Here is a 26,388-nt window from a genome sequence, read left to right as displayed (position 1 = left end):
CATTAATTCAGGAGACTATAGAGAGGTGAAGCATCAAATTTGGAGTCTGGCAGTGGCAGAGTTGAGCATACACTAGGGAAGAGATAATCTTTGGAGTATAAGTCCGACTAAGCAGAGGTTATACTAATTAACACGGTGATAAAATGAAATAATTGGTTAGTATTTTGTTGAATCCTGAATAGGGACATCATCTACCAATATTTCTCATGTAGAAGCAACATGATTTGGAGATTAAGTGAATATGGGAATCAAAGTAAAGGGCAAAGTCAAAGATGGCAGCAAGATTAGGTTTAGGCAGTGGAAGTTACTGTAGCATTAACAGAATGCAACGTTTTGAAAATACGGCATGGTCAAGAGTGCCAAAAGCAGAAGATCAAGGAGAAATAGTAGGGAGGAATGTGTTTTAAATTTAGCAATAGTCGTCACTGGCAACTGTGGAATACATGGAATGCATTGGTTGGAAGCCAGATTGTTAGCAGTCCAGAAGCGATCTAGTCTATTGTACTCCACACATCAAAGCTATTTTAGAGCCAGAGGTAAAATATAAAAGCAGGAGTTGGAGAAGATATTGGTAGTATACAGACAAAAGAAGACCTGGCCCAGAGTGTACCTACCACAGTAAGCTGGGGAGGTGATCCACTGTGAAAGGTTTGAAGATGTGAAAGAGAACAAAATATGGTAACATTTCTGCCAATTGGCAAATTATAGAATCATTGATGTCTTCCATTTCACACAAGCACTAATGTGGTATGCATCATGCACACTTAGAAGTTAAAGGTCTGCTCTCTAGCTGCTACTGAAGTCACTTGGATGGGCAGCTGCCTGCCACATGTGCTAGATCCAGATGATATAAATGTCAGGCAGAGCTGGAGACAGATACTTCCCTGCTCACTGACTGGGGTTTTCCCTCTATCAGAGGCAGTGACGGGTGATTGCTCAGGGATGGAAGCATGTTTACTTTTGTTTTAGGTAATTTGTCTGCAAACGCAGAAACAACAGTGTTCATAATAAATACCTAAAACACAACAAAAAAGAAGTGTTGTAGGTGGTTAGGACTGATCAGGTCACTGATATTCCCCTTTATTGGCTGCTGTTGGTGTACAAATGTTGTCTTTTTTTTTTGTTAAAATGAGCGCACCTGCACTGGCAGGTATAATGATTACAGAGATGCTGTATCTGCAGGACCCTCCCTATCCCCTTTTACTGACAAAGCTCTGAGTAGAAAAAATAAAAAACAGATCTGTCAAGAGATGTGTGTTTATATGCACGTACGTACGTACGTACGTACGTACGTACGTGTGTGTTCCTACTGGTAACAGAGTAATTAACCCTTCCACTATCAGACCAGTGGCAGATAATCACTCATGCGAACATAGCACACTGATGTCCAGCTTAACTATTTTGTTACAAGGACAAGTAGCAAAAGGAAAAGCAACACAATAAATAGATGTATTAAAACATTTTTCTGTTCATTTGCATTCTTATTATTCATTTTTATACAAAGAACTAGACAATTGTAGGAAGATTACATCACAAACATGGAAGAAAGTCAGTGGCTTTCTTGCACACACAATTAAGATGCCCTAATCTGAAGTTTGCGCTTGTTGACCGGACTGTAATTACAGGGGGTGCCGAGAGACACGCTCTATGGTATTGCAGACCAGAAATGGGAGGGGGGGTAGTTATTTTTGTCATGGAATGTGGGCTGCAGAGATGAAGTCTCTGAGGAGAACATGATCAAAACAATGAAAATACAAACCTCCCCAACAAGTGAAGAGTATTAACTCTCACTACCAGCCAGGTATAATAAGATTAGGAGGCTCACGTGGTTATATAGTATAAATTCTTTCTGTTGTTGTTACTACTGGTGAAAAAACAGACATCCCAACTAGAATGTCTTAGGTGTGTCAGATAAAAATACTCCCAGGTGAGCCAACCAGCGAACCTGTGGAAGCTATGTTATTTCCAAGACAAGAAGCCACTCCGAGAACTCGGTAGTCTTGTCTATTCATTATACATCAGGACAAGAGCGTCAGGGGCGTCTTACCGTAGCTGGAGTTTTTCACTCATCTCCGGGGGGCTTCATCCTCATCTGAGCCTGCATTTGTACAATCATCTGTTGCATTCTCCGCAGCTAGAAGAGAGCCATAATAAAGGGGATCAAACCAGTGAGGCAATAGCAACCCTGCTAAAAAATGTCACTATATGCACATATTGGCAAGGAGTATAATAATCAGCCCCCTTAGAGCAGTGCACGCAGAAAGAGCATAGTATGTAAAAAGACTGGTTTTAGAAAAGACAGGAGACTTTACAAACGGTTAATGATAATTAGACACAGTAAAGCTAAAGGAAGAGAGAACTATGTAATAATCAAACATGGAAAATACTTCACTACTGTATGAGGTGACACAGCAAATGTTGTATTTCTAAGTGTACAAAATGCAGCGTTTAAAGATAAAGTCTTAAATATGGAGCATTACTATAGCAAGGTTGTGCTTCAAAATACAGACAATTATTGTGCATTCATTAAAAATGCTTTTGTGTGAAAGCTACACCCCTTCACAGCAGTATCATAGTGTCGTCTGAACTGCAGGACTTCCTTAGCAGCAAACTTATGTGACTGTGGCATACAGGAACAACAAGGATCCAATGGAAAACTGTGTTACTGCTGGAATCTGGCCGTTCCTATATGTTCACAGTCACAGAAGCTGTGCTGTGACGCTCACTCTGAAGAACATGTTGGATGTGGTTATCTGGTGGAGCTTTCACACCAAAGGGCTTTCATAATGTATATAAACAAATTTACATAAGTAAAAATGTGCAGCAAATGCTACTTTAATTCTATACACAAATCAGCTGTGGTATTGTTCCATATTCAACAACCCCAATACCACAGAGACATCTAAAATGCAGGTGTAAGACTAGTTCACTTTATTTTCTCATTTTGTTCATTGAGAATGTTCTCAAAAATATAATTAAAAAAAAGACTTTCCTAAGGAAGTTTAAAATAGAAGTGCAAGTTTTTTTTTTACTTTCTTATAATACTTATTTTTATCCAAGTCTGGCCGCCACTTTCCCTTGACCTAGTTAATAAGTCAATTTCCATAAGCTGGGTACAGACAGGAAATGTGCCCACGTCTCCCCCCTCATTGGTGTTCTGCTTGTAGTGGACAGAGGCCAAAAGAACTGGGACTTGTGTATTAAGTTCTAAAAGTTCTCAAGAAGGGAGGAGAAGATCTGTGCAAAAATTATTTGTGAGGAAAAAAATGACACAAAATACATTTACTGTGTTAGTTAGGAGGAAGACCGATATCTATATACCAATATCTACAATACTGGCTTCCCCTAGAATCCCAAGATACTCTGCTTACAGCACATATAAAATATGAATATACCTATATGTGTCTTGGCAAATTAAAAAATTATTTTTACAATTCATCACCCGATATCCGAGTGAACTATTTGTGGTGTTTACCAACTTGTGCAGGGACCTTTCAGTATGATTGGAAAAAGATAATAGAACGAATTAAGACATTTGCAGACTACCCAAACCTGACACACTATTGATTAAATCTAATCAGTATACTGATCAGCAGCAGTAATTAATTTAATCTTTTTTTTTTTTTTACAACATTGGTATTTATTAAACCAATTCTTCTAACTGCAAAAATCCATCAATATCTAAATTGAGCTTCATAATTCTAATAATGTGCTCAATCAAAACAAGAACTAAGGGGATACCTACGGAATAAAAATACAATTAATAACCAAATAATGGGAATTATAATAACAATATCCGGCTCCTAATGTGTTCTTTTTAATACACTACATAACATACACACATTTTAACACAATTTCGCTGGTAAAGTGATTTTATATTTTGAATTCTAAATAAAGTTACTTTTTAAAAATCTTTTGTATTTTTAGCATTTTGTGGAATTTCTGTGTCGCTCAGTTTGAACAGTACAAATATTTATATATCTTCCAGACCAGTGCACTGTTTTTGAATACATACTTTTCTTTGTTCTCCTGTACCTGTTCGAAACATAGTCAGCACATGAAACTATTTACAACACAGGCACTAGTCATGCCTCTCTTCCAGAAAAAAGTTAAATGATATGAGAGCTAACTACTGCAAAGGGATCTTAAGAAATTCAACTGATAGGATTTCTTACAGAGTAGCAACATGCTATTACAAAAGCTATTACATGTTGTAAAAGGAAAGCAAATAAATATCTTAAAGATACCCTAAATAATATAGTGTTCAGGGTATCTTTAAGATACTTATTTGCTTTCCTTTTACAACATGTAATAGCTTTTGTAATAGCATGTTGCTACTCTGTAATATAGTGTTCATGCTTGCTAAAAGGCCCTGCGCTGCCATTAGGCAGCTTAAGGCAATTGTCTAGAGTGCCAGGATTTTGGGGAAGAGTATTAGAAGAGTAGCGGTCTTTATTTTCAGTCGTTATTAAATCACTGAGCAGCGTAGTCCATTTAGTGTTGGGAACGGAAGCCTTAGAAGTTCCAATAGAAGCTTAGAAGGGCAAGGGAGTTGAGCGTTTGTGTTAGAATTAATTTTCTTTATAATAGGATTAACATTGGCATTCTTGAACAATGATGGAAAGATACCAGTGGAGACAGAAGTGACATATGTTAGCCAAGGCTGGGATAAGCACAGGAGACAATGATTGACTGATTTGTGAAGGTTTAGGGTTGAGGGACAGGCAGTGGATTAAGAAGGCGAGTAGATATTTCATAGTAATTTTGCAGAAAAAGGAATTGAGCATCATCCTGGAGTACACTCTTCCACCCACTGTTGCTCTTTGCTGATGATGTCTCATGCTGGTGAAACATTAGTTAGTTGAGCTGTCTTCGTCACTGAAGCTCCTGCCAAACGCACCCTAACAATAACCCTTCTTTCAAAATCACTGATGTCTCCTCTTACAGCTATACGCTAGCAATTATAGGCAGCCATGGCAGGCCAGTAATTTTATAGATGACCCTGAACATGGTGAAATGCTATTTGATTAATTAACGAATGAGCCACACATGCGTGAATGTCCTTGCTTTCAACATGCTTGATGTCTCCCATTTATCAGGTGTTTGCATGACAACAGAATTTAATGCATAACAAACTGATATGCAGGTTTGAACAGCTCAGGGTATTAGTGGCTATATTTTGTCACCACACAGTACATAACACACTATACCACCTGTGTGGAAGGCTTTCAAAATGCTTTGTGTCTGTCATTTACCCAGTGTTTTCAACTTTTTTTTTGTCTACTAGCAGTACATAGTGGAAGTTCTGTCCTCTAGATTTTCATTCAGCTTCACTTAATCACTGCATTATGTTTTTGGGAACTGCCAAAATTAGAAATTCCCACATCTCATGGTTGGACAAGCATAATAAAAATGAACAAACATCTAACATTACTTCTAAGACCTATCACTATTCCAGTTTTTTTCTGGTCTTGCAGAGTGGGTAATCATTTTATCATGCAGGGTAGAAGAGAAAAGATTTTATTCTCACATGGAAGGACAACCGATGAATCGGCAACTGGTCAAGGTCATGGGTGCCCAAGACTCATTCAAGCATGTGCGGGTGTGAAGCCTAGCCTATCTGGTCCAATCCCTCAGAAGAGCTACTGTAGCAAAATAGCTGAAAAAGTTAATGCTGGCTATGATAGAAAAGTGGCAGAACACACAGTGCATCGCAGTTTGCTGCATAGCCGCATGAATCATTATTTCATTTACATTATGTGGACGTGTGGGTGCGTATGTGTCGTTTACCTGGGGTAGTGATGGGACCAGGATGCACTATGGGAAGGCAAGCCGGCGGAGGCAGTGTGCTGTTCTGTGCAATATTCTGCTCTGAAACCTTGGGTCCTGGCATTCATGTGGATGTTACTTTGACACGTATCACCTACCTAAACTTTGTTGCAGACCAAGTACACCCCTTCATAGCACTGGTATTCCCAGATGGCAATGGCTTCTCTCAGCAGGATAATGCACACTGCCACACTGCAAAAATTGTTCAGGAATGGTTTGAGGACCATGAGAAAGAGTTCAAGATGTTAACTTAGCCTTGACATTCCCCAGATCTCAATCCAATTGAGCATATGTGGGATATGCTGGAAAAACAAGTCAGAACCATGGAGGCTCCACCTTGCAAACTTACAGGACTCAAAGGATCTGCTGCCAATGTCTTCGAGCCAGAAAAAACAGGACACCAGAGGTCTTGTGAAATCCATGCCTCAACGGGTCAGAGCTGGTTTGGTGGCACAAGGGGGGCCTACACAATATTAGTTTTTAATGTTGTGACTGATCAGTGTATTCCACAACAAAGAGTGCATGTTTGGTAAACCATTCTAACAATCTGTTGGGTAAAAAAAAACTAGCTAAAGATCTATGGGGCATATTCAATTCTTGTCAGAAAAGCCAAAAATCTCACGCTCCGTGCACTATTACTGTTCTTACGGTAATAGTGCACGTAAATACCGTTATTACGATAGTTTTCTCGCTGGATTTCAGCTCACAGCTCCCTAAGTTGCAAGCTGAAATCCAGCTTACTATTACAATAATAACGGCAATAGTTTTAATGCCACAGAAAACGTTGAGAATTGAATATGCCCCTATGAATCAAAACTGTATGGAACTTGGGAGAACATTAGGAAAAGCTAGCACCTGTATTGCTTCCAGTGCATAATATACTTCCACCAGGAGAACCACAGCAAGCAATTTTCCGCTCCAAAATATTCAGTTCAGCTATGTGAAAAGCATAATGGGTCTCATTTAGAGGTAGGAGCAGCTCCAACTAAAGGGTACAAATCTAGCACCTGGACAAACCATGCTGTGATGCAAGGGGTACAGGGAAAACACATCCTGCTTATGCCTGTAGCACACAAATATTGGGCTGCTATATTTTTACACACTATGATCAAGAGTAAAGAAAAGACACACCCCTCCTAACTCTAAATCTGACCACACATTTTAAATCCCCCATAGCACAACATGGCTTTGCTAAGGTGCCAAATTGCTAGTTCTGGCTGTATTTATCTTTACATATGATAATACAAATTGTTGACAGCCAGCAACAGTACAGTTTTTTTATCCATCCAAAACTTTTATTCTTTGTTTCCTCGCTAAGTTGTATAAGATTGCACTACACAGCAGAAGGTTTTTATTTAACCCTTTGGGGGGGTTGTTATTAGATTAATACACAGTTTGCAGGGAACACTGCTTGCATTTCTACCACTTCTCTGTGTTGTTCTCCAAGGTTTAGCACTGTTATGGTCAGTCATCCACCTAGCATATTTACTTATATGTACTATGATTTTGCATCTTCCATTTATGTATTATTTTTAAATTGAATTTGCTGAATTTAGTGAATCTAAGCCGACAGTGAAGCTGAATGATACGGGCAGTAATCTAAACCACTGGGTGTCACTCCCAGCAAGATACAACATAGTATTTGCCAGGGAAAAAGGGAAAGGAGGGGAATGGGATGGATTTCAGAAATAAGGAGGAGTCCTTGCCTGACAGGATGTTCCCACGATGTTTGCTGCTGTGCTGGTTTAAAAATACATTAGGCCTAGACAATGACATGGGGAGAAGGATGGGGCAAATCCCATGGCCAAAAAAAACACGTAGGGATTCCAGGCTGAGAGGGTCTAGTATAAACCAGGGAAAAGACACTGCAAAGGATATTTGTGAAATCAGACATCACTATTGTAGATCTATACAAGTAGATAGCAGTGCAACAAAAGTGCTGCTTGTGGGGGAAAATGCTACATTACTACAGGGTTACACAGTAGAAAACATTATCAGAATAATTAATCCAACTGCTAAATATTAACAGATGCCTACAGAGTAATTAAATGCAACCTCTGTCATTTAATCTGAAATCACATTTAAGAGCAGCAAACTAAGGAGTGTTTATCATGTAGTGAAACTTCACTTTGACGGAGTGTGTGCGTGTGTGTGTGGTTTTTAAACTTCATACGAACAATACAATATTGTGCAATTCCCTTGATAAGGTTATGTGTGTGCCCACAAAACGAACTTGATAATGACCCTGTTAATACTGAAAAAATATAGGGCTAGACAGCAAGTTCAGCCTGTATGTGGTCAACCAAACACTAGCTTCTTTTCTTTTCTTTCTGTAAGTAATGTTTTCTCTGTGGAAAAATTGCTCTGTTGTGTGCAGTAGCTTAATATTTGACAGAAAGCAGCTAGTGTAGCCTGCCCAATTGTGAACCAATAGTTGCAGATGCTGCATGCTCTATTTTCCAGCACTTTGCTCTGACCAGCAGTTTACACTGGGATCAATTTGTTTCAGTTTGTTTTCATTACATAGTTTCTGCAAAAACATTTGTGTTAACAAACCCTTAGCTTAATGCGCACCAGAACATTCATTGTGTGTGTTTTTAGAATTACCTTCTCACCTGACTCTTATATTCTTATTAGCCAGTCCCTGACCATGTTGCATGATGTCATAAACTCATTTACTATAAAGCATAAAGAACTCAAAAATAAACCATAACGACTTGAATCGAGAAGGGGTTTATTTCACTCCGACCTGCTCACTTTTAACTAAGTAACATGTGTATGCAACACATGCTTGTCAAATACAACTGTCAGACTACATTATAAACACAGTCATTAGGATGATAAGAAAATGAAACATACTTCCTATGCCTCAGAAACTAACAAGATACTTGGCTAATGAACACCAAGATCAATTAGATGAGCTAAAATGGTTGCTCATTTCCTCAGATCAGCAGTTTTCTGTAAATATGCTATACTCCTCTACAACTGGCCAGGTGCATAGTAAGGTTTGAGAACACTGTACTGAATGTATTATGGGACATCATCCACATGAGCACTCCACCTCTTTGTATTTTAGAGTCTATAAAACAAGCAATGGGGTGGAGTCAGATACTCTCTTGACTGATTTACGACAGGACAATATCTCTTAACTAGTTTGAAAAAAGTGTATGTCACGTCCTCAATTTTCAACTGGATTCCAAAGAGGTATCACAGTGCCCTCTGGTGGAAGCACAGCGTCACAACATAATTTAGGCCAGTAGAGAAAAGAGAAAAAAGTGGTTCAGAGAAAAAGAAAATACAAGACTTTATGAAGCATATCCACTAGAACAATGTGTGCACCCCACGCCTGACATCTTGGGTCAATGTTCAGCTGCAGTCACTGTGCTAAATGTTATGATGTCAATTACCTCCTAAACTATAGAGCTCTTCCTAGTGCCCTCACTTCTGACAGTATATGTATTATATATAGTGTTTTCTAGAATACCTTTATTGCCTATCTTTTCTCCATAATATCAATCAGTACTTCACTCACTGCCACAAAATCAGCTGTAGAGACTCTTCTCAGTGCTGACACACAGTGGCAGAAGACCCCTCATCTAACTGGAACTATGGCTGGAGCCTGGTTTCAACAAAATCTAGTATACCTGTCTTTGTAACATTCAGGAAATATATTGTTTGTCCATCATGACCTGAGGCACTGCTTCAAATGAGATTTCATCACCATTGTGTCTACACAATACTAACAACAATCAAATCTCACTAGTTTTTCATTCTTAATCAGTCTCCCTGAAAAGTTACTGCTTTTCTGTTATGTATGATTTTATGCTGCTCCTGAGAGTTCTTAAAAAGAGATAAGTGGGTACATACTGACTAGTATGGTGCGGCTCCCATTGGTACTGTCTATGAATGGATCTTCTCAGAAATCATGTATATCTTTTGGAAATGTAGTCTATACCAACTGCATCTTGTTTACTGCAGTGGCTGGACATAGACGTTGCTTGTAGTATTTTGGTCCAGCGGGACACCAATATTTTTCCTTGTGGATATGCATACAATCTCTAAGCAGCAAAAGGCAATCATATACACATGACAAATAATAGCGATTTAGCAAAAAAGACAGATTGAGAATGATACAGTTATGATTCAGATCTGACAGTTATTTGTGTAGACACAATGATGATGTCAATACAAGCCAAGCATGGAATATTATAATCATCACCATTTACTTATATATGGCCACCAATTCCGCAGCGCTGTACAGAAAATATTTGTCACTCACATCAGTCCCTGTCCCTTTCAAGTTACAGTTTAAATTCCCTAACACACAGACTAGAGCTAATTAACCTACTAATATATTTTTGGAGTGTGGAAGGAAACCGAAGCACCCGGAGAAAACTCACACAAACCACGGGAAGAACATGCAAAGGCCACACAGATAAGACCATGTACGGGAATCGAACTTATGACCCCAACAACAGAAGTGCTAACCACTAAGCCATCTGGCTGCGCCGCTATAAACAGAATGCATAAACTGACAGAGTTGGGAACACTAGTAAGTAAATCTACTGGATATCAAATCACAACATGTATTAAGGTTAGTCCATAATAGATGAAACTATTAATGTGGGCACGTTTCTCTTACAAAAGTGACTGTGACAAACATACACTACTCTAAGAGAGGAAATAGATCGCTGAACACTAATACAGGAAAGGGGCCACATAGCTGCCAGGAGCAATATTTCACAAAAAGAATTTATGCATAGCAATTACCCACAGTACAACCTGTGTCAGGGACACTAGGAAAACAGTTCTTTCAGAAGCAGTAGTTGCAGTTGTACTACACAAGAGTCAAACATACTAAAATGCCTATCAATACTAACCTGTCATAAAATAATATAGCCCACTCCCTCCAGCATATTAATTACCTAAAGCTTATAGATAAGCAAAGCAAAGAGTCCAATCAAAAGTCAACACATTGTAGGCAACTGATACACACAATACCTTGTACTTAAAAAGTGACTCTTACAAAAAGTGAAACTTACAAAAAATAATTATCTTCATTGTTCCTGGCACTGGGGAATTTACATGTTAGACATTGACACAATCCCCAAAAACCTCATGGCCCATCCCAACTACATTGTTCATATCCCATGACACAAGCCACATCCCAAGCTATTATATTGTAAAAAGAATTCCACACCTCTGTAAAACTGATAGGAAAGTGCTAGGAGGACATAGAGGACTAGAGGAAGAGAAAAGTAGAAATGGCATCTCTACTTAGCTTGGTAAGAAGACTTAGTAGCCCCGACATAGAAACTAGGTAAAGTTCCATAGAAGAACATTTTTACATATTCCCTTAATATTTAGGCAAATACAAGGTAAAAAAAATACTAGGGAACCCAGTGGTAACCGCCTTAAACGCAGTATCTGGATGCAAGCTTCCTATTAAGTGATGTACAGCACCATCTATTTTTAAGGTGTATGGTCCTCGGCCAGATAACTGAGTAATATTAGCTTTGAAAGATGCGAAGGCAAATGCGGAGTTGTAACTGAGGATATTGAGAGAATGATTATGTAATTTGAGGGTATTTGTCATAAGAAACCTTTCCATTGTGACAGCAATCTGAAAAATGGCCATTAATCTCCTCTATCAAAAAGTGTAGAGCAGCACAGTTCACATATTGCACCATAGAACCCAAAAAGACCAGTATTTTGGAGAATACGTCATGCCTAATGCAAGCAGTGTATCAGTTGGTTTAATTACATTACGATAATATTCTTAACTGTAAGATCTTTGAACTGTACGCTCTGGGCGGCCTGTAAGGGTTCCGCCAGGTCGACATCCTTGAGGGCGGTCACTTGGCATGTTTGTTGTAAACAAAGCTAATGTAAGGCAGTTACCACCTGTCACAGTTTCCAGAAGCGCACAGGTGTATTGTCCTCTGTCACCTTTTCCAAAGGACAATGGTAACGCGTTTTTGTAAATGGCAGGCAGACGTATAGCGAAATAACTCCGAAACGATGCAACCAATTACAATGACAACATTTTTCTGCAAATCTACAAAGACCTTGAAATTGGTATATATATAGTGTCCTGCTCAGGCAACGGCATCATAGATATAAGTCACTCATAAAAGTGGTACTTATGCAATTAATATATAGTGTTAGAGTTCCCATATATATATTTATATAGTATCATAGTCTAAATACTGTTGCTTGCTGTATAGGCATGCCCATGTGAATCAGTATGTTCCAGGGATGGCTCTACTCATTTGTGCCTAAGTCAGTTTTACACTACCCTTAGCAGAAGCTGTGTATCACAGATACACAGGGCTCACTCACCTCAGCCTCCTTCTGCTGCAGAATCATATCCTTGTCCAGAACTTCCTCTTCCACTGGCCTACAGCAAATAATATATGAGTGTTCAACACAACAAGCTGAGGCACTATTGGCAATGAACATGAAACTTCAAAGTATAAAGCTACATATACTTACTTGCCAGTACGTTTTAATCTCTCAGAGCGGAAGTTTTCATAGTGCAGATCCTGAGTGACCTCTTGTAGGTCCTGCATGTGTGTCCTGTGGAGACAAAAACACCACAACTTTCAACCCATGAAGGATTAGCAACAAAAAGAAGGAGCTCTATGACTAACATGCATGACCACACTCATTTCTAACAAAAGAAAGGACTCCTGCTGAGGGGTAACAATTAGACTTTTGGGGCTGGGATGTCGGACATTTTCAAATTGCTTTGTCAAAAACAATCTTTTAAAATATAAACATTACAAAAATAAGTGCAGAGAATGTATGGAGAGCTACATGTATACTGGTTGAGAATACGTGACTGGGACCATGTTTTCATGACCACACTCCAGGCACATACAATTTACAAGCCATCATCATCATCATCATCATCATCATTTATTTATATAGCGCCACTGATTCCGCAGCGCTGTACAGAGAACTCATTCACATCAGTCCCTGCCCCATTGGAGCTTACAGTCTAAATTCCCTAACATACACACACACACACACACACAGAGAGAGAGACTGTGATCAATTTTTGATAGCAGCTAATTAACCTACCAGTATGTTTTTGGAGTGTGGGAGGAAACCGGAACACCCGGAGGAAACCCACTCAAACACAGGGAGAACATACAAACTCCACACAGATAAGGCCATGTCCGGGAATTGAACTCATGACCCCAGTGCTGTGAGGCAGAAGTGCTAACCACTTAGCCACCGTTTTTGACAAGTAAGGTTAAGTAAATGCTGCATACCGAAAAACTATTTTGCATTTGAGATACAGTATAAATTTGTTTTTAAGGGCAAAACATAGTTTTATGTATGAAGCATTTATTTTACATTGTCATAAACATGACACCAGAAAAAATGCTCCAGGTCTGTGTGAACACAAAGTACAAATCTGACTACATGGCCCAAAGCGCCTGGATGTATGCCCAATTTGACGGTTCAACCAGATCCTAAGGGATGCAAATAATGTAGTCAGTCAATTGTCGCACACACTAGCAGATTGTGGTCACCAGCTGACAGGATTTTCTGACAATCTATTTTCAGCTGAAGGATACTAGTGCAATATATTTGTGTTTTACACTTGTAGGACAATAAACTTAGATACACTAACAAACGTCTAACAAATTGGAACTTTTTCGATAGATTTTTAAACGAATTCAAGTTACGTTTTAGACAATGAACTTGTATATCATGCTGTAGGAAAGATTCTGCACAGGAGTGCATCTCTCTGGTACAACTTAAAATGTAGCTTGCACTAAAAACATATATTGCATTCCCAATCGGTGTCTACAGAAGCATGTTAGGGGATACGCTCATGTGCACAGATCAGCTCTACAATATAACAGAGAACGGCAGAAATGGTGTAAAGATAACTATACTATTTTGAAAGAAAATAAAAATCACATAAATTAATAAGTTACATTATCGCGAAGGAGAAATGAAAATGTCTGATGTATTGGATAATACTGACAAATAGCCTGCAGATGTCACTGTAACAGAAGCATTTCAAATAAAAGCCCTCAAACATTTTTAATAAATATACACTTTGCAAATTCAACATTTACACTACTATTCTCTTTGCAATTTCCAGAGGAATGCATTTTATTTGCACTCAAGACCCTTATTGAAGGTGTAAATGAGCATTTATCTTGTTGTGAAAAAAAAATACAGAAAACCAACAAAACTAGATATTTAATCAATCCAATTTTGAAATATTCCTAGTTTAAAGTGTGTGCGTGCAAAAATGATTAATCATGTAGAGTTATCACTAGCACTATAGAATTCCATGCACTGTACTACCTCTGGTGCTGCCAGAAAATATTCTCCATGAATTGTGTGTTTTAATATTTTCTCCCTCAAGTATATATAAATCATAAGTGAATTATTTTGAATTGCTTAATATTTTGAACATTTACATTTCAACCCACGGTGTGTGCTTCACCCTTCCTTTTGCATGCCAATTAATGTTTCAAATTAACAATCCTTAAAGTAAACTGAAATTATACAGTTGTGTTTGCCCTGATAACCACAGTTCTAGTAGCACAGTTTGTTCCTCTTAAAAGAAAATGGGAGAGGACAGTCTGGCAGATGGACAAAAGTTATTTTAACAGAATTAATTGAAGTGAAGTTTGCTACAGCTCTTCTTCAACTAATCACATGTTCCTCGTCAGTAAGAATTAATATCGCTCTCAGTACACACTAGCATGCCTGGAAAGTCTTTTATTATGTAGATATGGCATAGGTAGAGTCTATGATATGTAAAATATTTAAATATAGGAAGAGCTTAATATTCTCACTGATAAATGTGAACTTTTAAAACTCCATCTCTTACAAATAGATTGTTGTAAGAGGAATCACGACCGTCCCCCCTGACTGCATATATATGCAAAACTTTCACAAATGATTCATACATGTGCTAGCATGAATATGAAATACGGCACATGATGTTTTGATCATGCATGGAAAAGAAATTGCTTAAAAAGGATAGCTAAATATGCCCACAATAACAGTGATACAACTCTTTCTTTATCATCCATTCTAGGGGACACTGCAACCATGGGGTATAGAGGGCAACATTGGAGCTGGGCCCTTAGAAAAAAAGAAAAAACTAGAAAAAAAGAAAAGCTCCTCCCCTCTATATCCTTCACCAACAAAGGATACACCAGTTTTTACTAAGTGCAATGTAGTCTGGGCACTTTTCTCTTGGGATAACTATGGTAGCTGAACATTTTCTCATTTAGTTATAGTTTGTTTGTTTTTTTTAATTTATGTAGGTTTTATTTTTATACATAGCTTAGCTGTGGCAGTGCAGGTCTCCCATTTGTGAGTTGACTGAGGGGACCAGTCTTGTGCCTCAGTGTTTACTCCACAGTGGGCTCCCCGCTCCACCCTAGTGCAGCGGTGATGCATGGACTCAGGGACATATAGCACCATTACAGGCACTGGGACCACTCTCCGGAGTCATATTGGCTCCTCTTACCATTTAAGGGGACATGGCTGCATCCTCTGTGGTCACTCCTGATCTCGGTGGTGCACAGCTGGTACTGTATTGCCAGGGGCTGTTGTGAAAGGACCGGTAGCAGATCAGCTGGCAACCACTCCAAAGGTAGCTTTACCACTACGGTCAGAGAGGCACTGGCGTGCTGTATAATTACAGCAACCATAGCTGGACTGGACATGGGGGTCGTGCAATACCAAGCTCTTGGCACCTTCTCCTTGGTGGGCTTTACCTAGCAGAGAAAAGCCTGTAAGAATCTGGCAGACTATTCCAGGCAGTCTGGAGATGCCCTTTTGCTCTCCAGCAGAGAGTTCTGCTAAGGGGTTAGTACCTCTGTGTATCCCTTCTAAATGTGTTTGCTATGTGACATTTTCTACCTGCTGCTGCCTGCCATACGATTTGTACTGCACATTTTCTGACATTACTATACTATTTGTGCAGTTTCTTATTCTGTCATTCTAAAACAAGTTTATATTGCTTATGTTTGCAGTCACCATGTTGAACAAAGGGACCAGTTCCAAGGTTAAATCCACTAAGGGAAAATCTGCTATTTACTCTACCTGCTCCAGGTGCCAGGCTGCTTAATGGATGGCAGGGGCCAGATGCCCAATGCACAGCCTGTGAATCTGAGGACTGTAACCCATGCATGTTTGGGGTTAGTGTTGCCGAGACGGAGCCGGCTTGGGTTAGATCGCTGGCACAGTCTATCGCTGAGCTGACTCGTATCGCTCTGCGTAAAGGGAAGGAGAGTGAGATTCCTTCCGTTTTATCTAACCCCACGACTCTTGAGATCCCCCTTCCGGCACCCAAACCATCTGACAAGCCAACAGCATCACTGAGTCTCATCTGCAGTGGGAGCTCGTATTCTGAGTTTCCACGACAAATGGAGAGTATCATCTTCAGATTCGTGGGTATGAGGCACTGCAAAGAGGAGCTATATCATAGATCTCCTAGTTCCTCCAGCTCAGTCGGTTCTTTTCTTCAGGCCTTCTGGGAGAGAAGCCCGAGAGACTGGCTATCAGGGAGGTCATTCAATATTTACTTACATCAGAAGTGATCATTACAGTTCTGGAAACAGTGAAATTTACTCAGGTCAGTGATCAACACATAAAAACACCTACATACCCATCCCGATCTGGGAAGGTCACCAGTCTCTTCTCAGATTTGAGAAAAAGGACCTCCACTTTCAATTCAGAGCCATTCCCTTTGGGTTGGCTACAGCTACCAGAGTATTTCCCAAAGTCATGGAGATCATGGCGGCGCAAATCAAAATCTGTCATGGTCATTCCTTATTTAGACGTTTTACTAATAAAGGCCGACTCATCTCTGTTTTTCTCAACCACTTAACTCAGCTATTAGAATCACACAGGTGGTTCATAAATAACAAAAAAAAATCCAAATCTGTTCCGGCCCAGTGCATGGTGTTTCTGGGCCTTCTATTCGACACTTGCCTGCAGAGTCCTGCTTCCACAGGAGAGGTTATCTATCCGAAAGCTGGTGAGGCCGGTCCTGGCTTGAACATTGGTTCTGCATGAAACTACTAAGAAAGATGGTGTCAACATTCAAAGTGATACAGTATGCATGCTTCCATTCCCAGAGCGACCTTTTGAGAAAGTGGTCGAAAGCCAACTTCTGCCTAGCCACCAAGTTAATGAGACTGTCGCCTCACACACGCTCCTTCTGTGGTGGCTCTGAAAGGACAAACTGAGCAGGGGGGGTCAAGTCTTTTGAATCTAGGACTGGACCCTTTTAACGACAGATGCCAGCCTGCAGGATTGGGGGCAGTGACGTTACATTTACAACTTCAGGGTGTCTGGTCCATCACGGAGTCATATCAACATTCTAGAGTTCAGAGATGTTGATGAACACACTGGTTAGGGCTCAGTCCTTCCTGATCAGCAGAATAGGGAAGATTTATGTGCTAGTGTGCGCAAAAAAGGGTGCAATGCTTTAACATTCAGGCTGTCTTGTCTTTTTTTCCAGGATGGTCTGGACAGTGGTCTGAGACTGGGTTCCATAAAAATCCAAGTCTTGGCTTTGTCCATTTACTTTTAGAGGAAGGCAATAGTCATTCCTGAAGTTCAGACATTCTGTACAGGGAGTTCTCCGGAAGTAGCCGCCTTATGTTCCTCCTATTATGTCATGGGAGATAAATTTGGTACTATCTGTTCTACAACTTCATTCCTTTTAGCCAATAGAGTCAAATTTCTTTCTCCTTTCAATTTCTTCAACCAGGTGGGTCAGAGTTGGGGGGTCTTTCTTGTAAGTCACCTTTCCTGAGTATTCAAACCAACAGGGCGGTGCTACGCACAAAGCCTTTAGTCCAGCCTAAGGTGGTGTCGGGATTCCTTCATCAGGAAATCGGCATCTATTCTTTATGACAGGCAGGGTCTTCAGGTTCCCAGGATTTGCTTTTCTTGTTCGATGTGGTACACTGAGGATCTACTTAGACAAGACTTCTGCTTTTCGAAACATGGAATTTCTTCTAGTCCATTACGACATGTAGTAGAGGGGTTGGCCAGAGACTAATCAAACTATTGCCAGGTGGACCAAAGTGGTTATCCATCAGGCTTACATCAGTTCAGGTAAACTGGTGCCAAAAAATATCTCCGATCCCTCTACCAGATCGGTAAGTGCTTTTTGGATGTCACGACACGAAGCCTTGACTGGACAGCTATGTCCTGCAGCACCTAGTCCTCTGTCAATACCTTTACAAAATACTATTGTTTTAATATTTTTGCATCCAACGATGCTAGCTTTGAATGGAAGGTTTTGCACAAGGGGCAGCTTTTGAACATCCCACAGAATAATAGCAAAAAGACAATCTTTGTACTTACATTAAATCTATTTCTTGGATTCCATCTGGGGGATGCTGTGATCCCAACCTTTACACTCATTTGTTCATTTTTTATGGTTTCTAATATTGTTGTGGTGGAGTAAGAGTTCTCTGTATTCTTTATTTGTACAGTTCCCTGGGCTTTCTCAGTGATAAATTGGTGTATGCTTCAGTGGGAGATATAGAGGGTATAAGCTTTTCCTTTTCTCTAGTTAACTCCTAAAGTACCCTGTTCCAGTATTGCCCTCTATATCCCATGGTTGCAGTGCCCCCAGAAGGAATCAGAAAAATGGATTTAACCTCTTTTTAAATAGTAGATGGTCAAAGTGAAAACCCAGGAATGTGGGAGTCCATACATGTATATGTACTAATTTCTCTTACATGAAAAGTATGGCCCTCTTTCAAACCACCCATATGACATATAAGATTTTGCAAACCATTCTTACTACATTGCTTTATGGAGGCCCCCGGCTGTATGATCTCACAAGCCAGTAGAAACCACTGCATGTGTTAGATAGAGCCTATAGGCTTATGCAATGGGTTCTAAATATTTAATACTTTGTTCAAATAAATATTTTTTGCGCAACATTGAATGCCACAAACAGAAATGTCAGGGGCATAATTATTTTTGGGGATAGAAATCAAAATTGAATGCCAGATAAAATTTGTGTGGTCTACATGCTGAACAGATATTTTTAATGCCCCAATTGCTACTTTTTACACAAAAAAAATCTAACTGCATAAAGGGTCAATGTTCTACTTTACACATTTCATCATGAAAATAAACTACTGCAGTAATACCAAGCTAGGGTCAGTCAGTAAAATGTCCAGTAGTACTCTATATACCCGAGTCACTGTACAGCACATAAATTCTGTTCTTTAGTTACATATTTTGAGCAAATGAAGAAATTTATCTACATTGCAAGGTAGAAAAGTTAGATTTACAATAGTTTTTTAAAGCAAATATATAGATGTTTAGGGAACATTTCCAGTAATAGTACTTTTTTTTTAGCAACACATTACTTTTTCAGTGAAGGTAAGCTGCTATGCCAGACAAACCGCTTATTATAGCATACATGCGAGCTAGGACATGCAGAACCTCTATGTTGACAATCCATATTATAAAGGCCATGTCTGCAGAGCTCTGTACATGCAGGTTGCAAACGGACACTTACACCAGCATGGTGCGAAGCTTCAAGAAGTCATTGTGTTCCGGGTTCTCCACTTCCACAACACCCCATGGGTACAAACGTCCACGGATTTTTTTTCCTTTCACCTCAATGAGCTGATTTGATCCAATGACTGCAAAAGGGATACTGGCCTAAAGCAAATCAAGAAAATATTGAAGTAACATGCCACACACTACATTATTTAGTCAACCGAAAAGAAGCTGAGCAATCTACTGCTACTCATAGAACCAGTGTTGCAATAAATACACACCAAAGCAGCAGTTTCCATATATTTACCAGGTATTATAGATATTAATCACCAGTAAAGGTAGCAAAAGTCTGCTCACCTATAACAAACCATTATAGGTTAGCCAATAAATAACAGAAATAATTGCCAGATTGTTCCAATTACAATGATAAAATGGTTAGTTGGTTTTAACACCATGAACAAATTGATGGCTGTGTGGTCAGTGATCAATGTTAGCCAACATTAACAGCCAACTAGTACATTTTTAACATTCATCGTAAATGATGAATCAGCCCACACACTAAATTAGTTCCATTTGAGAAAAATACTAATGTGCTTATTCGTTGCCTGCAATGTCCAGAGATGTACAACTTACTGAATGCTTTGGTTGCTCAGATCAGATTATTTTTTAAAGATTGTCATCTGTACAAGAAGCTTCTTTTTAACAATTTGATTTAAAAAAACAGAAAAACAATAAAACTGGACTCGAAACGATGTGTGTGTATTCACAATTTGAACTTAACCTTTGGGAGTAGGGAAACAATTACAAACACTGTATACTAAATCCTAATATAACAGAAGTCATTAAAACCAACCCAAGTTGCAATTCCCAACTTTGGTTACATTACATGTGGCTTTTGGGGAGATAGAGATAATAGTACAGTGTGACAAGGCAGAAAAATGTTTCACATGACAAACTGCCCCTGGGTCATTGCTGAGAGATTTATTCTGCATCTACGCTGGATGTACAGTTTAGCCTTCAGACCATCACACACCACATCATCAGGGAAAGTGAAGGCAGCATAATCCTCCCCCACCTCCATAGTACTGATCCTGTTGATTAGAGCTTAATAAAGGCAGGTCTTGGAAACTTCAGGCTGCTTCACACACTGCACAGCTGTTTGACCATATATATTATATAGATCTAAACTAATTAAGAACATATGCTTTACTTATGAAATATGTGAAAGGAGTAAACATGGTGAAAATACAGTTTGCACTTATGTTTAAATATTTACCCTTTGTGGAACCATTTGGCAACTATAATCAGTAACAACATTAATTTCCATCAAAAGGCATAGTAAACAGGGTTATGTTGTGTGGTGGACTGTTCCAAACTACTAACTGCTCACCTTTAATACCCGAGTCTGCTCCTTAAACTCCTCATCCTCATCGGAGTCAGCATCAGGGAGCTGGTAGATTCTAATTCCATGTTCAGCAATCTCATCTAGGACCTGTGATAAGAGGCCAAGACATTACATGTGCCTGCGCTACCAGCCCAGCAAACGGAGACAGAATATATTGTTATAACTGAAGACTACAGTTATTTCCTGAAGACAAGTGGTCACTACAAGCCCTGTGGACTTTGTATTAGTCAGATCACCTTCCTGTCCCAGGAGAGTACATGCCTGTACTGGCATCAGCCCTTTCAAAACTCACAAAAGGAAAGGTCTCAGGTTTTTCAACAGAAGGTTTTAGTTTGGGAACAGCAGCTTTACCAGGCTCTCAGAGTGTGAGGGGAAGTTGTGCCACTAGTGTCCCCATGAGATTTGGCAAGATAATAAACCAGATTGTAAGCCAGCATTTCAAGTTTAATATTTTGTCAAACAAGCAGAAGCACTGGGGTGTAAACCTTTCAGAACAGTAAGAGAGCCAGTAACAATGAGTCTCCTGAAATGATGTATTTTCTTTTCTAGGGATTCTTTCATTGAGATTATATTTTTGTCTGAGTTTCTAACTGGACTTAGTGTATGAATATGAATCATGTTTATTCAACTCAAATCAGAAAAATACAAATGCTGCTTCTCGCACATGAGGTGCTCTCTCAAACATGTTTGGTCCTGGACTCAATTATAAATACTAATTCATCTCCCCCTTCCAAAAAAGTAATTTACGTCCATGGGGCTGTCCTGCAAAGCATGAAAAGGTCTATCGTGAGTGGCTTGAATTTCTGAACAACGCCCTTTCTAGAGCACTTGCTATGCTCCCAGGTGTTGCCTTATAATAGTTTCTATAAGACAAGAGTTACAGGCTGCAATATAGCACACTGAGATAATCCTGCACACTCTATCTGGAGAGTGCCAGATGCCTACAGGGTGTAGCAGTTCCAGGCTGCTGAAGGAATCTAGGCTGATCAGCATGCTGTGTGCTTCTGGCATTCTTAACATGATCAGAGTTTGACCCCGAGGCCAGGGCTCAGGGCCTGTTAGATGTCCTGCTGGTCCACTAACTGCACTGTTTATCTCCCGCTGGTTAGACCGCATTATCTGAAGCTACAAACATTGATGTATTTGCTGTTACTTTATTAAAAAAAAACACAACCTGGCTGCTGGGGTGGATGTTCGCCTGTAGAGATCAGCTAAGGTCACTGATTACAGAAGTTAGAAAAAGCTTTAAGGAGTGGGGGGTCTTACATTATGGTAGAGGCCTGATGGCTACAATACCTATTGGAATTTTTATGGGCTCTACTGGTCTTTTGAGTACAGTAAAACTCAATAACTTTTACAACATTTGATTTAGATAGCATGCAGTTTAGACCCCTGCTGTGTCATTGCTTATCAAAATATTGTATTTAAACTATATTAAACATTAGTCTATAAAATGTTACTGAACAGAGAGAAGCACGTCATGGACTAATATCTTAGAGCACATTCTGTCCTCAGGACAATAGCATGTTCACACTTTAAGGATGTTAAACACCACACTTGAGTAGCTGAAGGAGGACTGGTGCGAAAACAAATGAACACTTCAAAGTTTAACACTATGTACCAAAGTCATCTGCTTTGGAAAATACGCACAATGTATTCTGGCTAAATGATGCTAGATGTTCTCCTTGCTGAACTCCCCCAACTCTTTGCAAGAATATCAAAGTTTAAACATCAAAGCTTCTTGACTTGACTCTGAATGGCCTTACACTATTGGCATCAAATGGACATGCAACTTTAAAACCAGCATGGTGGGGGTTAATCGGCAATGCTGGTTGATGGATTATTATGTTGAGCTTCACAGTTTAAATCAGCTCAGAGGTGCCGTATAAGTACCCTATATTTAACTGCTTGGCTCCAAATTCCCAGTGCAATAGGATTAAACTAAAAAGCAGCTTACTCAATCCATTCATAAAGGAGTCCAGCACCAGAGCTATAACATACATACTTCTGTGTAACGCTTCCTAGACCTTCATATAACCACATTATCAGAAGATGAGCTCAACAGACAAGCTGCAACGATCTATAGTACACTTACACTAAATGTGTTTCACTGACATAAGCACCAAAACAAGTTTCTACTGGACATTAGGAATTGGGGGACCATAGGACATTAAATAGTAAGTGTCTGGTTAAGGGTTAAAGCTTGAAACTGCAAATGTTTACGTTTTAGGGATATTTTTTATGTATTGCAAATTTAAAATTGCAACAAATATTAAACCCATTTGAATGTGTGTCCCCCATTTCAAATTGTAGGACTTACTAACCCTTTATTTTCATAAAGGCGCTTGTTCAGCATATTTCCTTTCTATGCTTCCAAAAACCAGGACTTTCCATGCAAAAAAGGTAGATATAGTGACCGAGTGCTAGTTTTTCATTAGCTTGATCAGCTGCTATGTCATTATGATGAATGCTGAAAAGCATATATACAGTTTACACCTTTGTTTACTACCCATGTTAACCACATGCAGAAGATAAGCATTTTTCAAAATCTAGGCAAGCCACTTTTCTTTGAAAAAGCAAACATATGTTATTATAAGGACCAAACAGCTCCACGTCTCTGAATTCCCAAGGAGCAGGGAGAAAGAAAGTCCTTTGTTTGGTGCGCAGAGTGCGTCTGGCAAGCACAAATCACATGCAGCCCAGTGTCTGGCACACACAATATTGTGATTAAGATTTTATGGCTTCCTTTCAGACCTGGAAAGAAAAGGCTTGGGGAAGCAGTGTTTAAGGGAGTTCACTGGATACCAAAACATCCAGGTAGTGATTCGCATCATGAACTTGTTTTCAGGAAGAATCAGTAATGAGGTCTCACTTTCCATAAACTTTCAATTCTCAAGTACTACGTGTGAAAGTGGATCTCAATAAATTAACTAAATTTAGGCAAAGCTGGTGAATTAAACAATTCATTAAAACAAATGTAAAATTTTAAATAAGGCTTTGTAATTAGATAAAGCATTTGACTGAGTGCAGACAGGTACTCACTCTCCTCTTCAGCCTCTCTCTTTCCTTCAGGGTCAAGGTGTCAGCTTTAGCGATGACAGGCACTATGTTCACCTTTCCGTGAAGAGCTTTCATGAACTCCACGTCCAATGGTTTCAATCTGAAGAAAAGAGAAAGAACAAAACTGACGTAAGAAAACAACTGGAGTGGTGCAAATGTCTGAGCAAAATGTTAACGTAAAGGGAATTTTACACATACTGACCACTAAATAATTAGTGAGGAACATAATTAGTGCAATTTAAGCTCCACACACCGGGGACAGGGAACTCAAACAATAAAACCCCTCTCTTTAGCCCTCCCATTGCAGAGCTAGTTTATATATGTGAATGAAAAGAAATCAGTCTTAAAGGGGTTATCCCCTTCTGGCAAACTGTTCTCCACCCCTGAAGTAGTAAAGTAACCCTGATATTTTCCCTTACCTAAATCTCAGCTGCTGAAGGACTCAAAACTGTAATGCTGAACCATCTGCTAGCTAATTATCAACAACGTCTATTCAAAGCACTACATGATCTTTACAGCTTCCATTATGACTAGTGTGCTTCTTCTGTCCCCCTGGTGGCTGTCATATGCCACAACGGTTACATTATTTGCCTGTTACCAGATAGCTGAAGATAACTTCATAGCAGCCCAGAAGGGCTATAAATGTTGATGATTAGGGTTCTCTGGATGATGAGGGTTCTCTAGACATACCTTAGACATCAGAAAACCTTCTTCCCAACAACCCACAAGAAGACTTGCGTCACCACAAAGGACAATTTGAGGTGACACAGAGACAGACAGTCAATCACAAACTGTACTACTATTGTGAACTCAGAGAGCAGTGCACACGTGGCTTTGTCCCAAGCACACCACATGTCACGATTCAGGGAATCTTTGAAGGGCATTAAATCCCGACAAATGAGGAGGTAGGTATCTCCGGTATTACTCTCTTTACCAATGACATTTTAAAAAGAAAACTTCATAATCCAAAGAAAGAGCAAACAAAAAATATTGAGCTGATAGCATTTAATAACTGACACTGTAATAGGAGAAGTTATGCTAGAGAAGATGACAATATTCCACCTTCTTGGCTGAAAGAGGAAAACATTTCTGAGACATTTTCAGTGCAGTATTTTATTGTCTATTTGTAGCATGAATTAAAACACACAAAAAAGTTAAATATGGCATATAAATGAATATCCATGACAAAAGAGCCTTAATGTTGGAAAGAGTCATTTACAAACAGCAAAAAGAAGATCTACAATACTTCCTTATGAGCGTATGTGAGTAGACTATTCCACCTAGCCCACATCAGTAATCTTTACAGATACCCCCTCATGCACACTGTGAAAAGAGTGATAGATCTCTTCAAGGTTCAACCTAACAATAATACCAGAGTTTCTATTTAATTTCAAGCTTTCTCATTTTATCCTAAAGCAAGGATCAGTTTAACTTCACGTATGACTTAAATTAATGGGAGTAAGGATACATTGGGACTGTGTTTCTTACATGTCAGTTTCAGTTATGTATACACTGTTTGAAATGCGCCTACATATGATCTATCCCGCAGAAGTGCAACTAGAAAGTGACAAATGTGCAAAATTAAAGGAAATTACAAAACCTGAGCTCCTATACTCAAGTCCTTTTGCAGGGAGAAAAATGTGCTTTAGCCAGAAAAGAACATTTCTGCTGCAGTTTTGAACATTTGTGGTTGGTAAATGATCCTTAGAGCTATGTTTTCAGAAATACTTTTGTGTGATGTACACTGTAAGTGTGGATTCAGTCATTAGACACCACAAATATTAGTGTGGAAAGAGAACTGGTACAAATGCCAGCACCAAACTTTTAAAAATCCATGTCAGCTACATAAGAAGACCTCCATTGATAAATTTAGAAAATGAAAATATAATTTATTTACTCAAGCTTTCCTACTCAAGTCTGTTATTCATATATATATCATGTGCTCAAAGACTCATTGTCAAAAGTGGGTGGTAAGCTTGTTCTGGAACTGGCTGCAATGCCGTGTCAATGCTGCTGGAGCCATGATTTCACTTCAGTGATTTAAACACTCTGGTTCCCCAGCAGGAGGCAAAATACACAGACGGTCAGAAAATGTCTGTCAGAACCTCACTGATACCTAAATTCATAATAATGTATGTTGCATACATTTAAGAATATTATTAGACTGATCATCCTCTCTCGCTGTTCCACAAGTGCTGCATTCCCTGTGTCCAGCAGAAACCAATTCTCACCTATAAAGCCCTCTACACCACCCCCCATTCATACATCTCAGATCACTATCCCTCTAGCACGCAGAGTTCTCCCTCTGACCTGTGTGCACTGCTCTCTGATAACTATGTGTCACTCCCGCCTACAAGACTACTCCAGTGCTACTACCCACATATGAAGTTCCCAGCACATCCTATCAGACTCGCTCAATACCTTAAAATCTCTAAACACTCTCTGAAAACCAATCTGTATATTATAGCTTACCCCCTCCCACCTATTCTACCCACACTAAAGCACCCTCACAACTGTCCCAATCTCCACTGGGCACACACGCTCCTTGTTTCAGATGTGCCCTCTTC

General features: G+C 39.4%; 1 protein-coding gene across 2 annotated transcripts in view; it reads right to left on the bottom strand.

The window, feature by feature from the left end:
- LOC142161168 (septin-2A) overlaps positions 1-26,388 on the bottom strand; it is a 66,205-nt gene that overhangs the window by 11,829 nt on the left and 27,988 nt on the right. For both annotated transcript variants that reach the window (XM_075216479.1, XM_075216489.1), the window contains exons 7-12: positions 23,804-23,921; positions 20,747-20,848; positions 19,373-19,518; positions 12,325-12,408; positions 12,172-12,229; positions 2,048-2,134 (exon numbers count right to left, since the gene is read on the bottom strand). In XM_075216479.1, the coding sequence (XP_075072580.1) occupies positions 2,063-2,134; positions 12,172-12,229; positions 12,325-12,408; positions 19,373-19,518; positions 20,747-20,848; positions 23,804-23,921 (580 nt within the window). In that variant the 3' untranslated portion in view covers positions 2,048-2,062. The remainder of the gene's footprint in view (positions 1-2,047; positions 2,135-12,171; positions 12,230-12,324; positions 12,409-19,372; positions 19,519-20,746; positions 20,849-23,803; positions 23,922-26,388) is intronic.

This window comes from Mixophyes fleayi, chromosome 1 (assembly GCF_038048845.1).
Source record: "Mixophyes fleayi isolate aMixFle1 chromosome 1, aMixFle1.hap1, whole genome shotgun sequence".
Taxonomy (NCBI): Eukaryota; Metazoa; Chordata; class Amphibia; order Anura; family Limnodynastidae; genus Mixophyes; species Mixophyes fleayi.
Note: the sequence above shows the minus strand (reverse complement) of the source record. Positions and strands in the feature narration are given on the sequence as shown.